At 43.0% G+C, this 18,717-nt stretch overlaps 1 protein-coding gene across 3 annotated transcripts in view; it reads left to right on the forward strand.

The window, feature by feature from the left end:
- Positions 1-4,365: 4,365 nt before the first annotated feature.
- Positions 4,366-18,717, forward strand: part of LOC147422883 (uncharacterized) — a 50,570-nt gene continuing 36,218 nt past the window's right edge. The window contains exons 1-2 of one of the 3 annotated variants that reach the window (XM_086501112.1): positions 4,366-4,572; positions 4,681-4,811. In XM_086501112.1, coding sequence (XP_086357238.1) covers positions 4,795-4,811 — 17 coding nt within the window. In that variant the 5' untranslated portion in view covers positions 4,366-4,572; positions 4,681-4,794. The remainder of the gene's footprint in view (positions 4,573-4,680; positions 4,812-18,717) is intronic. The other 2 variants (XM_086501113.1, XM_086501111.1) reach the window with 2 other exon arrangements.

Consider the following 18,717-nt stretch of genomic DNA (forward strand, 5'->3'; position numbering starts at 1 on the left):
TTAAAATTACACACAACTTTAGTAGTTCTTTGGTTAGTTGCTAGTTTCTTTGTAATTTTGGACACCGATAACAAGGGGAAGGGGTCATTGGTACATGTCTTCTCAAGTATTGCCAGTACTAACATGCTTGTGTTTCTTGGATGGTGGCAGGTAATAGCTCCTTTCCTTAGAATTACAAAAGTAACTACGACTGTAGCAGTGGATCCACATACTGAACCGGTTCTACATACGAAGATGTGTTCTAACCTTATAACTTATTATATATAGAAAATTTGTTGTATTGTTAACAGATCAAATAAATCCAACAGACATATAAATATGTTTTGTTTTTGGTGCAAGATAACCTTAACTTCATTAATGCTACATTATTATCTTGTAATTTTTCATAAAAGATCTTTGTCTTCTTGATCCATACCTGCTTTTGGCTCTTTGGTATCCAGATTTGTCGAATCTACAAAGTTTAGTCTGGTTCATTATGTAGTTCAATAGTTTGTATAATTCAAACTATTGATAGACAATCAATTTAGACACACACATTTCTATACACATACATATTGATACTCTTACATAAAGCATTTCACATTGTACATTGCATAGAGCAGAATGAAGAGAAGAAAGGGGTGGGAGGAGTGGGGAATGAGGGAAACCACTTACTTCCATGGGAGACGACAATGGTGGTGGTGATGTTGGTGCAACGGTGCCATCTCACTCTTCAACGATCTCTTCCTCTCCAACCTTACTTGCAAACACACTGACACTATTGCGCACACGTGCGCGCGCGCGCACACACACACACAATATCACTACCTCCCCGGAATATATCATCTAAAATATATGAATGCCTTTTTAGATATTCCCTCTATAAGAGGCTTTATTGGTCTTTTTGTCTATGGATTGGGGAACAAAGGTACATATAACTACTAATCTTGACCATGTCTATTTTGGAGTTTGCTAAGGATAAAGTCTACAATGCAAAGTGGGTCTTTTGTCTTGAATGATAACACACATGCTTTTGTAAACCAGGGAGTATGGGTTTCTTTGAAGAGGTCAACCATATATTAACTTATAATCTATCTACCTTTGATCCATACATTCAAAAGGTTTTACATCAAGGGTTAAATCACATACCCACCCAACCTTTCAGTATTTACATTGCTTGTGAAGAATTATGGAATCTCGTACTCACCTTGCTAACTAAGAAAGTGATTCCAAATGATTGCCCCATAAGTACCATCAATTTTATTTTATTTTTGGGAATTTTGTCACATCAACATACAAGACAAATGCCTATAAAAAACATTAAGGACCTAGACCTAGACATAAAGGACATCGGGGGAAAATTTTTTGTTACCTGCTTGGATAAAGCACCCAATAATCTCGTCTTGGTATGTAGAGCATACATGGTATCCCAAGCTAAGGAAAGGTCAACAGAACCATATTTCATCCCTCATAATGAAACCCAAGAGAAAGCCCTAGAGAGTATATGCTTTACATTTGAAACATTTCACATCACAAACACTTCCCCTCTCCCCTACCTAATGGCCAATTATAAGGCTCATAAAAAAGGCCTTTAGGTGGATAATCAAGGGAGCAAATTGCTACTTCTCAGATTTATCCGTACTCCTAGCATGCACCTTGAAAACATGCATTCCCTTTATTAAGAATAGAGCTTTTTTCAAAAACCAAAAAGCCTTACTATGCCACAACATTAAAGTCCAATCCTCGTGGATTGTTTTTGTTTAGGGTTACAAAAGGGGCCTATCAAAAAATCACTTGAGTAAGTTTGGTTCTTATGCACAACATTTACATTTTTTGCACATAGAAAGCCTCGATACACACGTTGCACACATTATGCAAACACAATGCACCCCAAATGCATGCATAACACAAAATGCACACACATGTGCACAAAATCTACACATAATGCTCACATAGTGGCACTCATTCACACCCAATGCATATTTGCATATACCATGCACACAATTTGCACAATGCACACACATGCATAGAAAATCTTCACACAATGCACACATAACCACACACATGCACACATAATCACACTATGCAAGAACGTGCAATGCACACACATGTTTCTTAAGGGTTGATTTGGGTTAGAATGAGGATTTCTCTTCTCTATGGTTTTGCACCATCATATTCGCTGGTGATGGCCCTTTTTTTTTTCCCATACTCACAATTGTGTGTGGAGGTGTTATATTAACTCAACAAAGATGTACAAAGAACCTCAAGCACCACATGTGCCTTGAGGGGACAACGATTCCAAAAAGGGGCATAGTAGTTCATAAGCAAGAGACCTCGAATTTTCCTTATGCAAATAGAAGGATCTTATTGGGCCTCATTTGAGCTACCATTGCAACTTAGCACATGTTTTTGTTCTTTGATGTGCTTAGTAGACCCAATTTTTGACCCAATTAAATATACAATTTTAGTGCCTTTACCCGCGATATCATCAAATTGAGCTACCACAAAGTTTTTCCCAAACTCCGGAAGGTTTCGAGCTTTTCAAATCTGCTTCAGATAGTAGCATTTGGTAACTTGCACAAAAAACAAAATCTTGGTTTGGAAATCTTCTCCCTTCTAGAACCAGATCATTTGTAAAGAAGGGGATCTTCCATGTCCTTTGCATCCATTTTCAAACTTTGGTGGCAAGACCTTGCAAGGAGGAGAAATCTTTAAACAGATGCAAGGGATCCTTCGAAGCTGCTTTGCATCTAGAGCATGTGCCAATGCCAATCCCTCAAGCATGAATCTTAATCCTTGTTGGGATCGCCCCACCACAACACCTTCCAAGTGAATATTTTCTTCGGGCTTGGCCATTTTATCTCCCAAATCAGCTTGTTATACATTCTCAGTGTATTAGGAAGTGCAAAAATTATATCCTTGGGCCCATGCTAGGCTTTCCAATCGAGCTCCATCTTAGTCATAGCTCTACACAGTAAAGCTATGTGTGCAAAACTTTGTAGTCTTTTTAACAAATCAAAGGAAGGATTAGGTGATCATGGCTTGGGATATGAGTGACAAGGAGGCCCATGGAAGTAGGCTAAACTACATGACAAAATGCTAGCTCCAAGCTGGACTTTTTTGAAGCTAGGAGGCTACACGGGTGAGCTGCTAAGAAAGCACAACAAAGTAGCATCATCATTGGAATGGGAGGAGACCTTCGGATATTTCAGGTGCTCCCTCCTACATTGGTTCTCGCAACCCTCCAAGCTATGAGGAGGATCCTTGAATTCCTTTTGGAGGGAAGTTGCCGAAAAGGTGAATAACAAAGGGATCTTCAAGTTGTCACATCATTTTTTATGCCCCTTTTTTGACCTTTTCAAAGTTGGTGAAAAATTATTCTTTTGGGACTTAGAAAACTTGATATTGTGGTGTCAACTAATGTTTTACTCTCCCAAAGTTTGTTGTTTTTATTTTTGAGCATTTTCTCTTCCTCCTATGGAAAGAAAGGATGGATCTAAATGGCTTAGAGCCGGGTCTCGCTATGCAATAGTAGCATTAGTGGTATTAATATAATACCATTCAAACATTGTCGCACAACTTTTAAAAAGATTTAGTGGTATCCATGCAACACACTCCCCAACAGTTGTAATGTTGCAAATACAATCATTTTCACTTGTATTAAGAGTTTTAAGGATGAAACTAACCAATGGTGAAGAAGGAGATCAAACGCATGATTTCTTGGGGCTCACTTTTAGAAAGAGAAAAGCTTTTCCTCTTTAATGCAATATCCTAAAGTAGTACACGCTCAAATTTCTTGGGGTTCTCCCTCATATTTACAATTGATGTGGAACCACTCCATAACCTACATACCACTAATACCCTTGATCTCATGGGGGACTCGGCTCTTAAAAGAGTTTGCCCGTCCTATAAACATGAACAAGTCATTTGGAGATAAACGTTGGCACTGCCTTTCACTCCGATTGGAGAGAGAGAGAGAGAGAGAGAGAGAGAGAGAGAAGAGAGACTATATATTAAAGAGAAGAAAAATAAATAAAACATACCTTTCAAAAATTGAAAAAGTGCTCTGTTGTATTTGGGCTGAAATTCCCTCGTATACACACTCCTTTTTTGCCGAAAGCCAATGCCAACAAATTTGCACATCTATATGTGTTCTGTAACAGTAGTCTGAGTACCCTTTACACGTGTCAACGTCTGCAAACTGAAGACTAAATGCAAAAAATAAGAGAAACTCACGTGCACGAGATAAAGAGGGGGAGCGAAAGAGAGAGAGAGAGAGAGAGAGAGAGAGAGTTACACAATACATATGAAGGGCACTTATGAGACAAGCAATCTCACTGTAAGAGCAAGAACCAGGAGGCCTACGCAAATTCGATTTAACATTTTGAGCTTATTGGCCTCTACCTACAAGTGGTCATAAAAAAGATAGTGGAAATAGTGCTTTCCTGCGGTCAGGCACACGATCAATGACGGCTTTCCTTCCTGCTTATCTCATCCGCGTGCATTGGAGCTGGTCGCTCCGGCTTTTCCTGTTGATGTCCTAGATCAGCTTCTCTCTGTCATGATTCGCCGGCAGCTCCTTCTCCTTCCAAGGTGCTTCTCATTCTCCCTTTCGGGGCAAGTCGTGCTTCCATAAGAATTTCTCCAGTGTATTCCTGCGCTTGAACAAGGCATCTTTTTTTTTTTTTTGGGAAAGTGCAGGAATGTATTAAAAGGAAAGAAAAAAATTACAATCTTGCCTCACAGGTTGGGAGAGAGGCATCCCAAGACAACAGGGAAAAGGAAAATTACAAATGAAGGCAGGACTCTGTCACGATGAGTCTCTCTCTAGAGTAAAACTTTAACATTAGTTCTTTCCAGCATTGCCATTTATGGCTCCTTTGGATGTTATACAAGGGACAATGAGATACAACTTGCATCTTGTCTAAACAGTAGAGGGATATCTTCTTGAGTTGAAGGGCAAATGCAGTAGCGTTTTCTTCCATTTTCAATTGAAAAAATACCTTCAGTCATCTGAGTCTAGCTGGCAGCAGGCCCATAGGTAGGATAACCTCCACAAGTTCCAAGGGGGAATGTCCTTTTGGACACAATCTCCAATAAGAAGCTCCTGGGTAGAGAAATGTTGAGGGTGTAACTCTTTACAACAGCTGCTCAGCACTTGTAGCATTTTGGTATTGGTTGGGCAATCTAAGAAAAGATGCTTGATGTCCTCTAGAGCACCACATCTACTGCACATTCCGTTTCCCATTCTAGCCTTTAAGGCTTTCTGAGCAATCCACATCCCTTGATGTAAGATTAGCCAGGCCAGATAGCTATGCTTGGCAGGAATTGAAAAACCCCACAAACATTTAAATATACCACTGCTTTGCACCCCAGTTGAGTCTCCACTTCTTGTTGAGACTTTTCCTGAGCTCCTCATCAAATTCTAGGATGTCAGAGAAAAGCTTTTATGCCTTCTTTGCAATATCAGTTAGAGAGATACTTTTGCAGTGACTCAGTCTAGCTTGAGCTTGATATTCCTTCAAGTCATCCAACCTGCACAAATTTTCATTAATACAGCCAGAGGAGATGTTAAACTGGTTAGTGATCTGCTCTGGAGTAAAGTAGGTTCTATTTCTTTGGATATCTCCCCAAGTTCTAATTCGAGCTTTGAAACATTTGTGGGCTTTGATAGACACCTATTTGGATATCTCCCCAGGTTCTAATTTCAGCTTTGAAACATTTGTGGCCTTTGATAGACAAAGTTCTTCCATATTTCTTGGCACACATTCCTATCCAGATAGAGTCCCGACACAAAATGGAGAAGAGAAGTCTAGAATCACCTTTTGGGGAAGATGCTATCAAAATCGACGATGCGGAAGCGTAGAGACCAAGGAGAGTGAGCACGAGAGAAAGAGAGAGATTGAGAGAGAGAGTCTCCTGAACCAATCAACCTTGGCAATGAATAACTAAATGTGTATACTATGGAGGCAAGGGGCTGCTTATATAGCAACCTCAGTAAATTGCCCTACCGAGACTGTGACAAGTAAGTAAAATAAATACCTAAAAGCCAAAAGAAATAATGGGATCACATTGGGTAGTTCACTTGAGATGCCAAAACTCTAACACCCTCTTAGCAGCTCATAGTGGACATCAATAGTGAGACCAAGTTGATGAAGAAGCTACCATGGACACCCCAGAAGTGGCCACCAACTGGATACACCTCGGTTTTGCTACCCTCAACTTTGTACCTGAGAATAATGCCCTCTTGAGCATCGGTTGCCTTTGTAGAAAATTTGAACTATATACCACACTATGTCCAAGAATTCCCATTTGTGAACTATGAACACATCACATCCAAAACATAATACTCCAAGATAGTGAACTGTGGAACACATCCTGTCCATGATCCGATCAACAACATTGGATTGGTGCACTTATCCATAGTGTTTTAGATACGCCTGATTGGTTCCCTGCTTGATGCATGTGCCTTGAACTCCGACCTACGGGTCCAAATACCGATAACTTGAACTCCAACACTTTAATTATACGGAGCACTATTTGCCCCCCTATGCCACTCACAAGCCTCTCTTTGGCTGAAGCTAGTGGCGATACTGATCTCCATGTGACCAGAAAGCAGGAGTCCTTGCGAGTGTAGACTCCACTACACCAGCAGCCGCTTTGCTGTCCTTCCCCAAGTCACTATCACTGCTTTCGTCTTGTTGCATGCTTTTACCTTTGTCCTTGTAGAATCTCTGTCTTTGCTTTTGGAACTGCAATCCTTAGCCAAGTGACCACGCTTTCCACAATTGTGACAACGGTTCTTTGTCCTCTTTCTGGAATCCGAAGCAGCAATTGCTTCACCATGTGCTTCCCCGTCTGTTCAAAAGTCTGAATTTTGCCTTGAGCTATTAACACGGCTTCCTCCTCAATGAGAAAAGAGCCGAGATCATCAAATTCCTGCTTTTCCTTCGTGACTTATAGCCGAAGTGTCCTAAACACTGTTTCATGTTTTTAAGGCAACTTCGTGAGAACCAGAGCAACTAATTGAGTACTCGTCAGTGCACTTTTCATAGCTGATAGTTGATCATGAATAGGTTCTGTCCACGTTCCTCAGCTGCTTTTGAACTCTTTGGCCTGTCTTCATCTTGTTCTTTCTGTGCCTTTTTGGGGCACTTCGTGGAGATGTGTCCTTGTTCCCCGCATCCAAAACACTTCCCCTCTTTAATGTAGTTGGCTCTTTCCCGAGGAGTGAGCCGGGGTCGTGCATCCTTATCTTTTTGATCTTGGGGGCTCTTCTTCTTTCTACTTTCATTTTTAGAAGTCTGTTCTGTTTTCTGTGTCATGATCTCATTTGTGGGGTAAGTCAAACTGCCTGAGTGTATGGCAAAGTCCCGTTTCGCATGACTCATCAGTTCTTGAATAGAATCTGACTTTTGCTCCAATCAGTGATCTCGAATCTCCGTAGAAAGTCCCAAGGTAAACCGCTCAATTTGTTCCTTAAACGAGATCTTCTTAAATGAAGAAGCGGGTAGAAAAGAGCTCCAAAATCTCTCGCAATATGTGTCCAAGGTATCTTTCTTGGTCATCCGAAGATGGTTCCAAGCAGTTCTTATGTCGCGTTCGTACTCTCGAGTCAACCAAGAAGAAATAAAAAGCCTTTTAAATTTCAGCCGTTTAACTGGCGCTTTCTTGTTCAATAGAAGAGTGGACCACCATATTCGAGCATTTCCCTTGAAGTAAGAGGTAGCTCTCCAAATCTTGGAGTGCTCAGAGTAATGCCCTCCAGAGGAAGCTATATCAAACTGCTGTATGAAGGCCAAAGCCCTCGAAGCATCTTGGAATCCTGAAAAAGTGTCAAATTTAATTGACTGTCCACCTTTAAATTCTCGAACTTTCTTGCTTTTATCCTCAAGAAAGTCATATTGGTTGGCTTTATAGAAATATTTCTTCTTTGCATAAAATTTGTGATCATCGGAGTCCAAACTATCTGAAGAAGAGTCCTTTGTAAAACTGTCAGAAACTGGGCGAAACTTAGGCTTCTTCGCCTTTTTCTTGCCCTTTCCGAAGCTTTGCTTTTTGCTTCGCTTTTTCCCTTTCCTGTCTTCTTCGCTCGAGTCAGTAGAGTTAGAAGAACTGTTAGAAGAAGAAGAAGAAGAAGAAGAAGAAGAAGAAGAAGAACTGGATATTCCTTCAAATCTGACACGCTTTTTCTGCTTTCTTGCCTAGGCAAAAGCAAATTGACGACCCAAATAACCCGGGAAGTCAGTTCCTTTCTTCTGCTTTTTGTCGTGCTTTTTGGCTTTGTTGGTTGCGTCAAAAAGCTGGGTAATCCGTGTATCAACCACCTCTTCTAATTCTTGCTATATAAACATCCTCGGAGTAGGAGGTTTCTTGAGCGTTGGTTTGAGGGGTGGTTTTGTGGCCTTACGCCACTGAGAGTGCACTTCGTCTAAGGATGTCGGAGTCAAAAATTTTGCAAATTTTGGATGCTTTGCAATGTTGATCATCATCTTTGTTGCATCGTCAACCAATTGTCGACGCTTCATCTCTTCAATCCCCCCCTGAGTAGGTCGAGGCGGGCCATACTCCTCGTGAGAATCTTCTTTGTGATCTCTTTCCGCATCCTCAGATGCAGAGGAAGTCGACTGATCTCTGTTTGAATCCATAAGTGTCGCGAGAAAAAGGGTCAGATTTCCCGTGCTCTGATACCACTAACAAACTTGGACACTCCCAAGTCAAGATTCTCTCGCGACACAACAGAGATTCATTCAAAACAGTTCACAGTTCACAATGGATTTGACACAGCCCGGCGGAGTTCCGCGCCTAGAGATATTGGCCCCAAAGACTGGCATCCCTTTCGGTATTTCTTTTTGTATTAATCTGCAACTCAGAGTACAAGGAGTGGGAGGGGTCTCACTCTTAGACTCTGCGTCCAGATGCTCTGCAGAGTGGGAGCCTTGCCCAGTCATTTATAAGTTTACAAGGGATGCTAAAAGCAGAGCCCCAAAAGCTACCATATTTTAAAAATAGGTTTTCTAAAAATAAAGCAAAGCCCAAAAGCTTCCAAAAATTTGCGTAGAGCTCGGCCTTGCTTTTTGGGTACAATTTGCCGTACAGTCAGCGCAAAAAGAGGGTTCCGTACGCTTTGCCATGTTAGCAATTGTCAGCGGATTTTCCGGTGCAAAATCCAGAACCTTCCGTATTGCCACGTAAGCATTTCTGTCGCCTTTGCCGGGATTGCCTGTTAGAGAGAGTGTGTATCTGTTGTGTCACCATGCCACGTCACCTGTTTGTGACAGTTTGCATTTGCAACTGGTCCAAGCAAGTGTTGATGGAAGCAAGGCTTGCTGAGAAAGTTTGTTGCATAGCTTCCATTTGGGCTTTGAGAAAGGCAAGCATCCGCGCCTGTTGACCATCTTCTTCATGGGACGTCGACATGGAGATCTCGACCTTGTTGATGGGAGGTGTCTCCTTCAGAACGGGCTGTGTAATCGAGATTAGGAGCTCGCTGTGAACACGCAGCAGGGCTGGAGCGAGATTATGTTGTTGACTACGTCTCTTCTGCACTCTGTCAGGGAATAGGGTACCACCCATGGATGTACTCGTAATGCTGAAGATGCTGAGACTCGCATGTGAGGAAAATATGCCACACCACCCAAGTCTGGAACTGTGTCAAGTGGTGGTGGGTGACGTATAGCAAGTACTCTTGCGGAGCTGGTACAACCTGGGGTACTGGAATGGGTATTGCTGCTAGAACGGGAGCGCGTTCGGGAACTGGAGCGCTCACTGGAGCAAGGTCGGGTTCCGGCGAATTGGGAATGACAATAATTTCGGGTTCCGGAGTATCGGGGATGACGATCATGTCGGGTGTCGGGGAATTTTCCGAGAGAACAATGTCCGGAATCTCGTCTATGTACGAGAGATGCGGTAGAGGCACATCGAAGACTTTGTTGGCCATGAGGGCGAAATGTCCTACGTGCGCAAAGTGCACACAAAGCCAACGCTGGGAGGAGAGGCTGGAGGAGCAACATTCAAAAAATGGGATCGCTGGCTGTTCCTCATATTTTTTGTACATAAGTTGAATTTGGAGAATTAACTTGATAAGTTGCTTTCACATTAAAGGTTTAATTTTTTCTCTTGGGGCTGGCACTCAACCTTTAAAATTGAGGCCATTTTAATAGCATAGAACTTGCTGGCTGAAATCGTAAAAGATTGCCCAGCATAAATAGTCGAGCTTAAGGAATTTGCTGACGCTTGGTGGATTTGCTGCCGCTTGGGGGAAATTGCTGCCGCTTGGAAGAAGTGACCCTTGGGAAAGGAAACGCCACGCAAGAAGGGGAGCCAACGATTGTATGGGCATGAAGGGGTGCGAGCAAGACTGGCTATGTGTAACAGACTTGGACACTCCAAGTTAAGAATCAATCGCAACAGCACCAAATAACCACTTCAAAACAATTCACAGATCACAATAGATTTACACTGGCTCGGCGGAGTTCCGTGCCTAGAGATATTGGCCCCAAAGACTGGCGCCCCTTTCGGTATTTCTTTTTGTATTAATCAGTTCAAAGTACAAGAGAGTGGCTCGGGTTTCACTCTCAGACTCTACGTCCAGATGCTCTGAGAAGTGAGGCCCTCACCACCAATTTAAAGGTTACAAGCGATGCCCAAAACCAGAGCCCCAAAAGCTTTAAAGCTAAAGCAGATTCTCTTTCTCTATCTCAAGAGAGGGCAAATTAAAGCAATTCAACTCTCTCTCTATCTCCAAATCCTTGCGTAGCAAAAAGCCAGCAGCTTTGCGTCGCTCAGAAAAAACAATTTTCTTTTTTGCCGCCTCCGCGATTTCCGGAAATTAGGGTTTTTGGCAGAAATTAGGGTTTGCAGGAATTTTAGGGTTTTTGGCAGAAATTAGGGTTTCTGCTATCCATAGCCACGTCATCACTTTGTGACATACCCCTGTTGAAAGCATTGTAATCGACCGCGATTACGCTTGCAAAACCGACAAAAGCCATAAAGCGTCTTAGTAGACACTGACTGTTAGTACCTACGTACTAGGAACACACATGTAGCACATGTACAAAATCGACATTCACATCACACGACATCACAGGACATCACATGGCATTCAACATTCATTCGGATCTTAGACCATGATTTATCGGCAATGTAGCTAGCTGTCACAAAGTGATGACGTGGCGGACAGTAAAAACCCTAATTTCTGCCAGAAACCCTAATTTCCGGAAATCGCAGAGGTTGATTATTTTTTTCAAAAAAATATTTAAATTAATGACGAGCGAGGCGAATCTTGCTTTTTCTCTACGCCATGAGAAAGAGAGAGAACTTGCTTAAAAAAAACAAAAAGAGACTCTCTAAGCGAGAGAGAGAACTGATGCTTTTTTATTTTTAAAAGCTTTTGGGGCTCTGCTTTTGGGCATCCCTTGTAACCTTTAAATTAGTGGTGAGGGCCTCACTTCTCAGAGCATCTAGACGCAGAGTCTGAGAGTGAAACCCTAGCCACTCTCTTGTACTTTGATCTGATTAATATAAAAAGAAATACTGAAAGGGGCGCCAGTCTTTGGGGCCAATATCTCTAGGCACGGAACTTCGCCGGGCCAGTGCAAATCTATTGTGATCTGTGAATTGTTTTGAAGTGGTTATTTGGTGCTGTCGCGGTTGATTCTTGACTTGGAGTGTCCAAGTCTGTTACAGTGGTTTCAAAGCACGGCCGATTTCTCTTCTACGGGAAATCAGATCCCCGAATTTTTTTTTCCGCGGCACCTATGGCTTCAGGCAATGATCAGTCGACTCCCTCTGCATCTGGAGATGCGGGCAGGGATCACAACGAAGATTCCGGCAGAGAGTATGGCCCGCCTTTGCCTACTTAGGCGGAGCGGCGAGAGATGAAGCGTCGTTAGTTGATCGGCGATGCAACAGAGATGATGCTCAATTTTGCCAAGGACCCGAAGATGGCAAAATATATGAACCAGACCTCTTTGGAAGAGGTACAGACGGAGTGGCAGAGAACCACAACACCACTCCCAAAACCCGCTCTCAAGAAACTTTGCCTCCAAGAAATATACGGAGAAGGAACTGGAGAACGTGGTTGATGCACGGATTGCTGAGCTTTTCGACGTGCAAAAGAAGGACAAAAAGCACGGCAAAAAGCAGAAGAAAGGCATTGACTTCCCGGGATATTTGGGGTCGTCGGTCGACATTCTACAAGGCAAAGAAACTGAAGAAGCGCGTCAAGTTTGAAGGCCTACCTAGTTCTTCTTCTTCTTCTTCTTCTGACAGTTCTTCTAGCTCTTCAGATTCGAGCGAAGAAGACAAAAAAGGTAAAAAGCGAAGCAAGAAACAAAGCTTCAGAAAGGGCAAGAAGAAGGCTACATCTCGCCCAGAGACTGACAGTTCTACTGAGGACTTGTCTACAGACAGCTCAGATTCTGATCATGGAAACTTTTATGCGAACAAGAAGAATTTTTACAAAGCCAACTAGTATGACTTTCTCGAAGATGAAAGCAAGAAAGTCCGAGAGTTTAAGAAAGGTGGCCACTCGATCAAGTTTGATACTTTTTCAGGATACTCAGATGCTTCGAAGGCTTTGTCTTTTATACAACAATTTGACATTGCTTTCGCGGGAGGACGTTATTCAGAGCACTCCAAGATTCGTAGAGCTGCCTCTTACTTTAAGGGGAATGCTCGTACTTGGGGCAAAGTGAAGGATCAGGAAGCTCTTTTGAAGGAGCCAAGGCCAACTTCTTTTCACTTGGAATTGGCAGCTCGATTTGGAATTACGCCCAACAGATTGACGCCACAGGCGGAGGTAGTTCGATTGGCACACGGATGGGATGTTGCCATTACACCGAGCATTGGCAAACTTCGTTTGCAATCACAGGGGTGTTCAGGGCACGCGAGTGACGTTCTACTTAGGATCCCTTGGTACCACAAGAACTACGCCGTGGTTGACTATCGGGCCGAGAAAGTGACTTCGATAAATGAAGGGCTTAGAGATTGTACTTGATGAACTTCAGTTTCTTACTCATTCTTTTGGGAGAGAACTGAACGATGGACAAAGGTTGAATATGTTTTGACCTGATTCAAAGAACGCCAAGATTTTTCTCCACACTCATGCCGATTGCTTTTCAAAGGGCCTGAAGATCAAACCATTGATATGATATCTGGAAGCACGCCACCGAATCGGCCACCTTACCGTGTGCGCCGAGTACAGAATGAAAAGATTATGAACCCAGTGAAAGACCTCTTGGAAAAGTGTCTTGTCCAGCCTAGTACTTCACCGTATTGCTCTCCAGTGTTGTTGGTTTTGAAGAAAGACGGATCTTGGAGAATGTGCATCGATTATAGCGCTCTCAACAAAATCACCATCAAGAACAGATTTCCGATTCCTAGGATCGATGATATACTTGACAGGTTACAGGGATCCTCCTGCTTTAGCAGGATTGACTTGAAGAGTGGATGTCATCAGATCAGGATAGCGTCAGGAGATGTCTACAAGACAGCTTTTTGGAAGACTTTTGGGTTATTTGAGTTTTTGGTGATGCCTTTTGGCTTAACCAATGCTCCTGCGACGTTTAACCGGATGATGGACAGGATTTTTCGAGAGTACAGGCTATTTGTTGGCACTTTCTTTGACGACATCATTGTTTTCTCCAAGAATGAAGCAGAACACAGAGATCATCTGCTTCAAGTCTTTCAGGCATTACGAGATCACACGTTAGTGATTAATGCAAAGAAAAGTGAATTTTTCCTACCAGAGACACTTTTTTGGACACATTGTGTCAGCAGCAGGAGTGCAAATGGACCCGGCCAAGATAGAGACTATCCGTGATTGGCCCGATTTGAGGAATATCCATGAAGTTAGAACCTTCTTGGGACTGTGTTCGTACTACAGGCGGTTCATACGAAAGTTTGCAGAGGTTGCTTCCCCTTTGCATACCTTGACACAAAAAGGAGTACCTTTTTCGTGGGGACCCACAGAGGTGACTGCCTTTCGGACATTGAAAGAGAAATTGACTACGGGACCTATTTTGACTTTGCCGGACTTGCAGAAGTCATTTGAAGTATATTGTGATGCTTGTGGTCGTAGTCTTGGTGTGGTCTTGATGCAAGAAGGCCATGTCATAGCTTACGAGAGCCGTTTGTTCTCTAGGCCGGAGATGACAGCACAGATCTATGAGAAAGAGCTTTTGGCGGTTATCCATGCTCTTACTCAGTGGCGGCATTACCTACTCGGAGCAGATTTGATTGTCTTTACAGACCATCAGAGTTTGGCTACTTCTTGTCACAGAAGCAGCTTTCAGAAAAGCAGATGCGGTGGGCAAACATCTTGTCACAGTTCCACTTCCAGATTGTCCATGTGCAGGGACAAAAGAATGTGGTGGCAGATGCTTTGTCTCGGAAACCGTTGGTTCTGGCTGTTTCCGCGATACATCATAGGAACTTCGAGGATGTGGTCGATCAATATGCCACAGATATAGATTTTGCAGATATTTTCACACGGATACGGGATGGGGAGATAGTAGCTGGATACTCCCTTCGGGAAGGCTACTTGATGAAAAAGACTATGTTGTGCGTTACACAGCCGTTGAGGGATAAGGTTATGATTGAAAGCCACTGTCCACCTATTACGGGTCACCGCGGCATTGCTATCACCATGAAGGGGGTAGAGAGATACTTCCTTGGGCCGAGACTCAAAAAGGATGTGGAAGAGTTTGTGCGCAGTTGCTTGGTATGCCAGAAGGTCAAGTTTGACAGGCATAAGGCACAGGGATTGTTACAGCCTTTACCCATACCCACCCACCCCTGGGAAAGTATTGCAATGGATTTCATTTTTGATCTCCCAAGAACACAGAATGATCACGATGATTTTCCGATTACATGGCACGTCTGAGACGAATGTCTCCGACAGAGACCCCAAATTTATGAGTTTGTTTTGGAAGGCAATTTGGGAGAACATTGGCACGCAGTTGCAGTTCTCGTCATCGTTCCACTTGGAGACTGACGGGCAATTTGAGATTGCCAATTCAATGATTTTAGATTTATTGAAGTCTTGTATTTCGGATCAGAAGACTCAATGGGAAAAGAACTTACCTTTGGTTGAATTTGCCTACAATAACACGATACACTCTTCGACGGGGAAGACACCATGTGAGATTGTTGAAAGTGCTATTGAAGGAGGATGATTGGGTGCTCTTACTTTTGAGAAGGCACGTCTACGAAAGAAAAAGGGAAAGGAGAGGCTTTTTCCAAAGCTTAGTATGCGATACTACGGACCTTTCCAGATCACTTAAAAGATAAATGATGTCTCCTTCCGATTGAAACTGCCAGATACTTCGAGGATTCATAATGCATTGCATGTGAGTCTCTTGAACCCTGTTAAGGGTGATGTGCCTGATGATGGGGAGCCTGATGAGCAACCCGAAGTGGAAGAAAACGAGGAGATCCTTGTTCTTGAACAGATTTTGGCACATAACGATACGAAGAAAGGTAAAGTCCAAAGGCGGTTCTTGGTTTAGTTGAAGAAATTTCCTGCATTTGATTCAAAGTGGATGGAGGAGGAGGACCTAGCAGATACTCCTCGGATTGTGAAATTTTACCTCGATGTTTTGGTTTAGCATAGTCTACTCCAAACGGAACCCAGAAACTCAGCTTGGCCGAAGATCTGGTGCAGTGGGATGCACAAGAGGGGAGTTACTCCGCTCCTTTGTCAACAGATGCCTTGATTTTGATACTAAAGGCACTGATGTCTCTTTGAGCTTCAGGGATACTGATAGCTGACAGTATTTTGCTAGATGACTTTATGAAATGGAATTCCTGATTATGATACTGATTTGTTCTTGACTTCTTTTGAGTGCAGGAACTGATAGCCGAAATGACTGCAGCATTTTGGTCTGATTGATCTCGAATAGACATGGTTGCAATAGGGGTTAGTCAATCGGACATCGATGAGGTCCCGATTGGACCTAGATGTGATTGCTAGCTACATTGCCGATAAATCATGGTCTAAGATCCGAATGAATGTTGAATGTCCTTTGATGTCCTGTGATGTCTGGTGATGTCCTGTGATGTCGTGTGATGTGACTGTTGATTTTGTACATGTGCTAGATGTGTGTTCCTAGTACGTAGGTACTAACAGTAAGTGTCTGCTAAGACGGTTTATGGCTTTTGTCGGTTTTGCAGGCGTAATGGCGGTCGATTACAATGCTTTCAAGAGGGGGGTATGTCACAAAGTGATTACGTGGCGGATAGCAGAAACCCTAATTTCCGGAAATCGCGGAGGCTGAATTTTTTTTTTAATAAAAATATTTATAATTTATAATGACGAGAGACGCGAATCTTGCTTTTTCTCTACGCCATGAGAAAGAGAGAGAACTTGCTTTAAAAAAAAAAAAAAGAGACTCTAAGAGAGAGAGAGAGAACTGATGCTTTTTATTTTTAAAAGCTTTTGGGGCTCTGCTTTTGGGCATCCCTTGTAACCTTTAAATTAGTGGTGAGGGCCTCACTTCTCAGAGCATCTGGACGCAAAGTCTGAGAGTGAAACCCTAGCCACTCTCTTGTACTTTGATCTGATTAATAGAAAAAGAAATACCGAAAGGGGCGCCAGTCTTTGGGGCCAATATCTCTAGGCACGGAACTCCGCCGGGCCAGTGCAAATCTATTGTGATCTGTGAATTGTTTGAAGTGGTTATTTGGTGCTGTCGCGGTTGATTCTTGACTTGGAGTGTCCAAGTCTGTTACATTAGCAATCACATCTAGGTCCAATTGGGATTTTATCGATGTCCGATTGAATAACCCCTATTGCAACCATGTCTATTTGAGATCAATTAGACCAAAATGGTGCAGTCATTTCGTCTATCAGTTCCTGCACTCAAAAGAAGTCAAGAACAAATCAGTATCATTATCAGGAATTCCATTTCATAAAGTCATCTAGCAAAATACTGTCAGCTCTCAGTATCCCTGAAGCTCAAAGAGACATCAGTGACTTTAGTATCAAAATCAAGGCATCTGTTGACAAAGGAGCGGAGTAACTCTCCTCTTGTGCATCCCACTGCACTAGATCTTCGGCCAAGCTGAATTTCTGGGTTCCGTTTGGAGTAGACTATGCTAAACCAAAACATCGAGGTAAAGTTTCACAATCCGAGGAGTATCTGCTAGGTGCTCCTCCTCCATCCACTTCGCATCAAATGCAGGATAGTTCTTGAACTTAACCAAGCACCGCGTTCGGACTTTACCTTTCTTCGTATCCTTATTTGCCAAATCTGTTCAGGAACAAGGATCTCCTCGTTTTCTTCCACTTAGGGTTGCTAATTAGGCTTCCCATCATCAGGCACATCACCTTTAAAAGGTTTCAAGAGACTCACATGGAATGCATTGTGAATCCTCCAAGTATCTGGCAGTTTCAATCGGAAGGAGACATCATTTATCTTTTCAGTGATCTGGAAAGGTCCGTAGTATCGCATACTAAGCTTTGGAAAAAGCCTCTCCTTTCTCTTTTTCTTTCGTAGGCGTGCGTTCTCAAAACGTAAGACCACCCAATCATCCTCCTTCAATTTCATGTCGCGACGATGGCAATCCGCTGCCTTTTTCTATCGTTCTTGAGACTTCTACAAAGTCTCGCGAACCTTGGCAAAAGCCGTATCCAAATCTCGCGTATATTCATCCGCTTCAAAGATCTTATCTTTCGTGCTCAGGAAGGGTGGAACCTTCGCAGCACCTTCAATAATCTCAAATGGCATCTTCCGCGTCGAAGAGTGTATCTTGTTATTGTAGGCAAATTCCACCAAAGGTAAGTTCTTTTTCAATTGAGTCTTCTGATCCGAGATACAAGACTTCAATAAATCTAAAACCACTGAATTGGCAATCTCAGATTGCCCATCAGTCTGCAAGTGGAACGATGATGAGAACTGCAACCGCGTGCCAATGTTCTCCCAAATTGCCTTCCAAAACAAACTCATAAATCTGGGGTCTCTGTCGGAGACAATCGTGTCAGACGTGCCATGTAATCGGAAAATCGTCATGATCATTCTGTGTTCTCGGGAGATCAAAAATGAAATCCATTTCAATATTTTTCCCAGGGGCGGGTGGGTATGGGTAAAGGCTGTAACAATTCTTGTGCCTTATGCATGTCAAACTTGACCTTCTGGCATTCTGCGCACAAATTCTTCCACATCCTTTTTGAGTCTCGGCCAAAAGAAGTATCTCTCTACCCCTTCATGGTGGTGGCAATGCCGCGGTGACCCGTAAGTTGTGGACAGTTGCATTGAGTCATAACCTTTTCCCGCAACGGCTGTGTAACGCACAACATAGTCTTTCTCATCAAGTAGCCTTCCCGAAGGGAGTATCCAGCTACTGTCTCCCCATCCCGTATCCGTGTGAAAATATCTGCAAAATCTGTATCTGTGGCATACTGATCGACCATATCCTCGAAGCTCCTATGATGTATCGCGGAAATAGCCAGAACCAACGGCTTCCGAGACAAAGCATCTGCCACCACATTCTTCTGTCCCTGCACATGGACAATCTGGAAGTGAAACTGTGACAAGATGTTTGCCCACCGCATCTGCTTTTCCGAAAGCTGCTTTTGTGGCAAGAAGTAGCGCAAACTCTGATGGTGTGTAAAGACAGTAAAATCCGCTCCGAGTAGGTAATACCGCCACTGAGTAAGAGCATGGATAACCACCAAAAACTCTTTCTCATAAATCTGTGCTGTCATCTCCGGCCTAGAGAACAATCAACTCTGGT

Source organism: Adiantum capillus-veneris, chromosome 26 (assembly GCF_014529385.1).
Source record: "Adiantum capillus-veneris isolate H3 chromosome 26, ASM1452938v2, whole genome shotgun sequence".
Lineage (NCBI taxonomy): Eukaryota > Viridiplantae > Streptophyta > Polypodiopsida > Polypodiales > Pteridaceae > Adiantum > Adiantum capillus-veneris.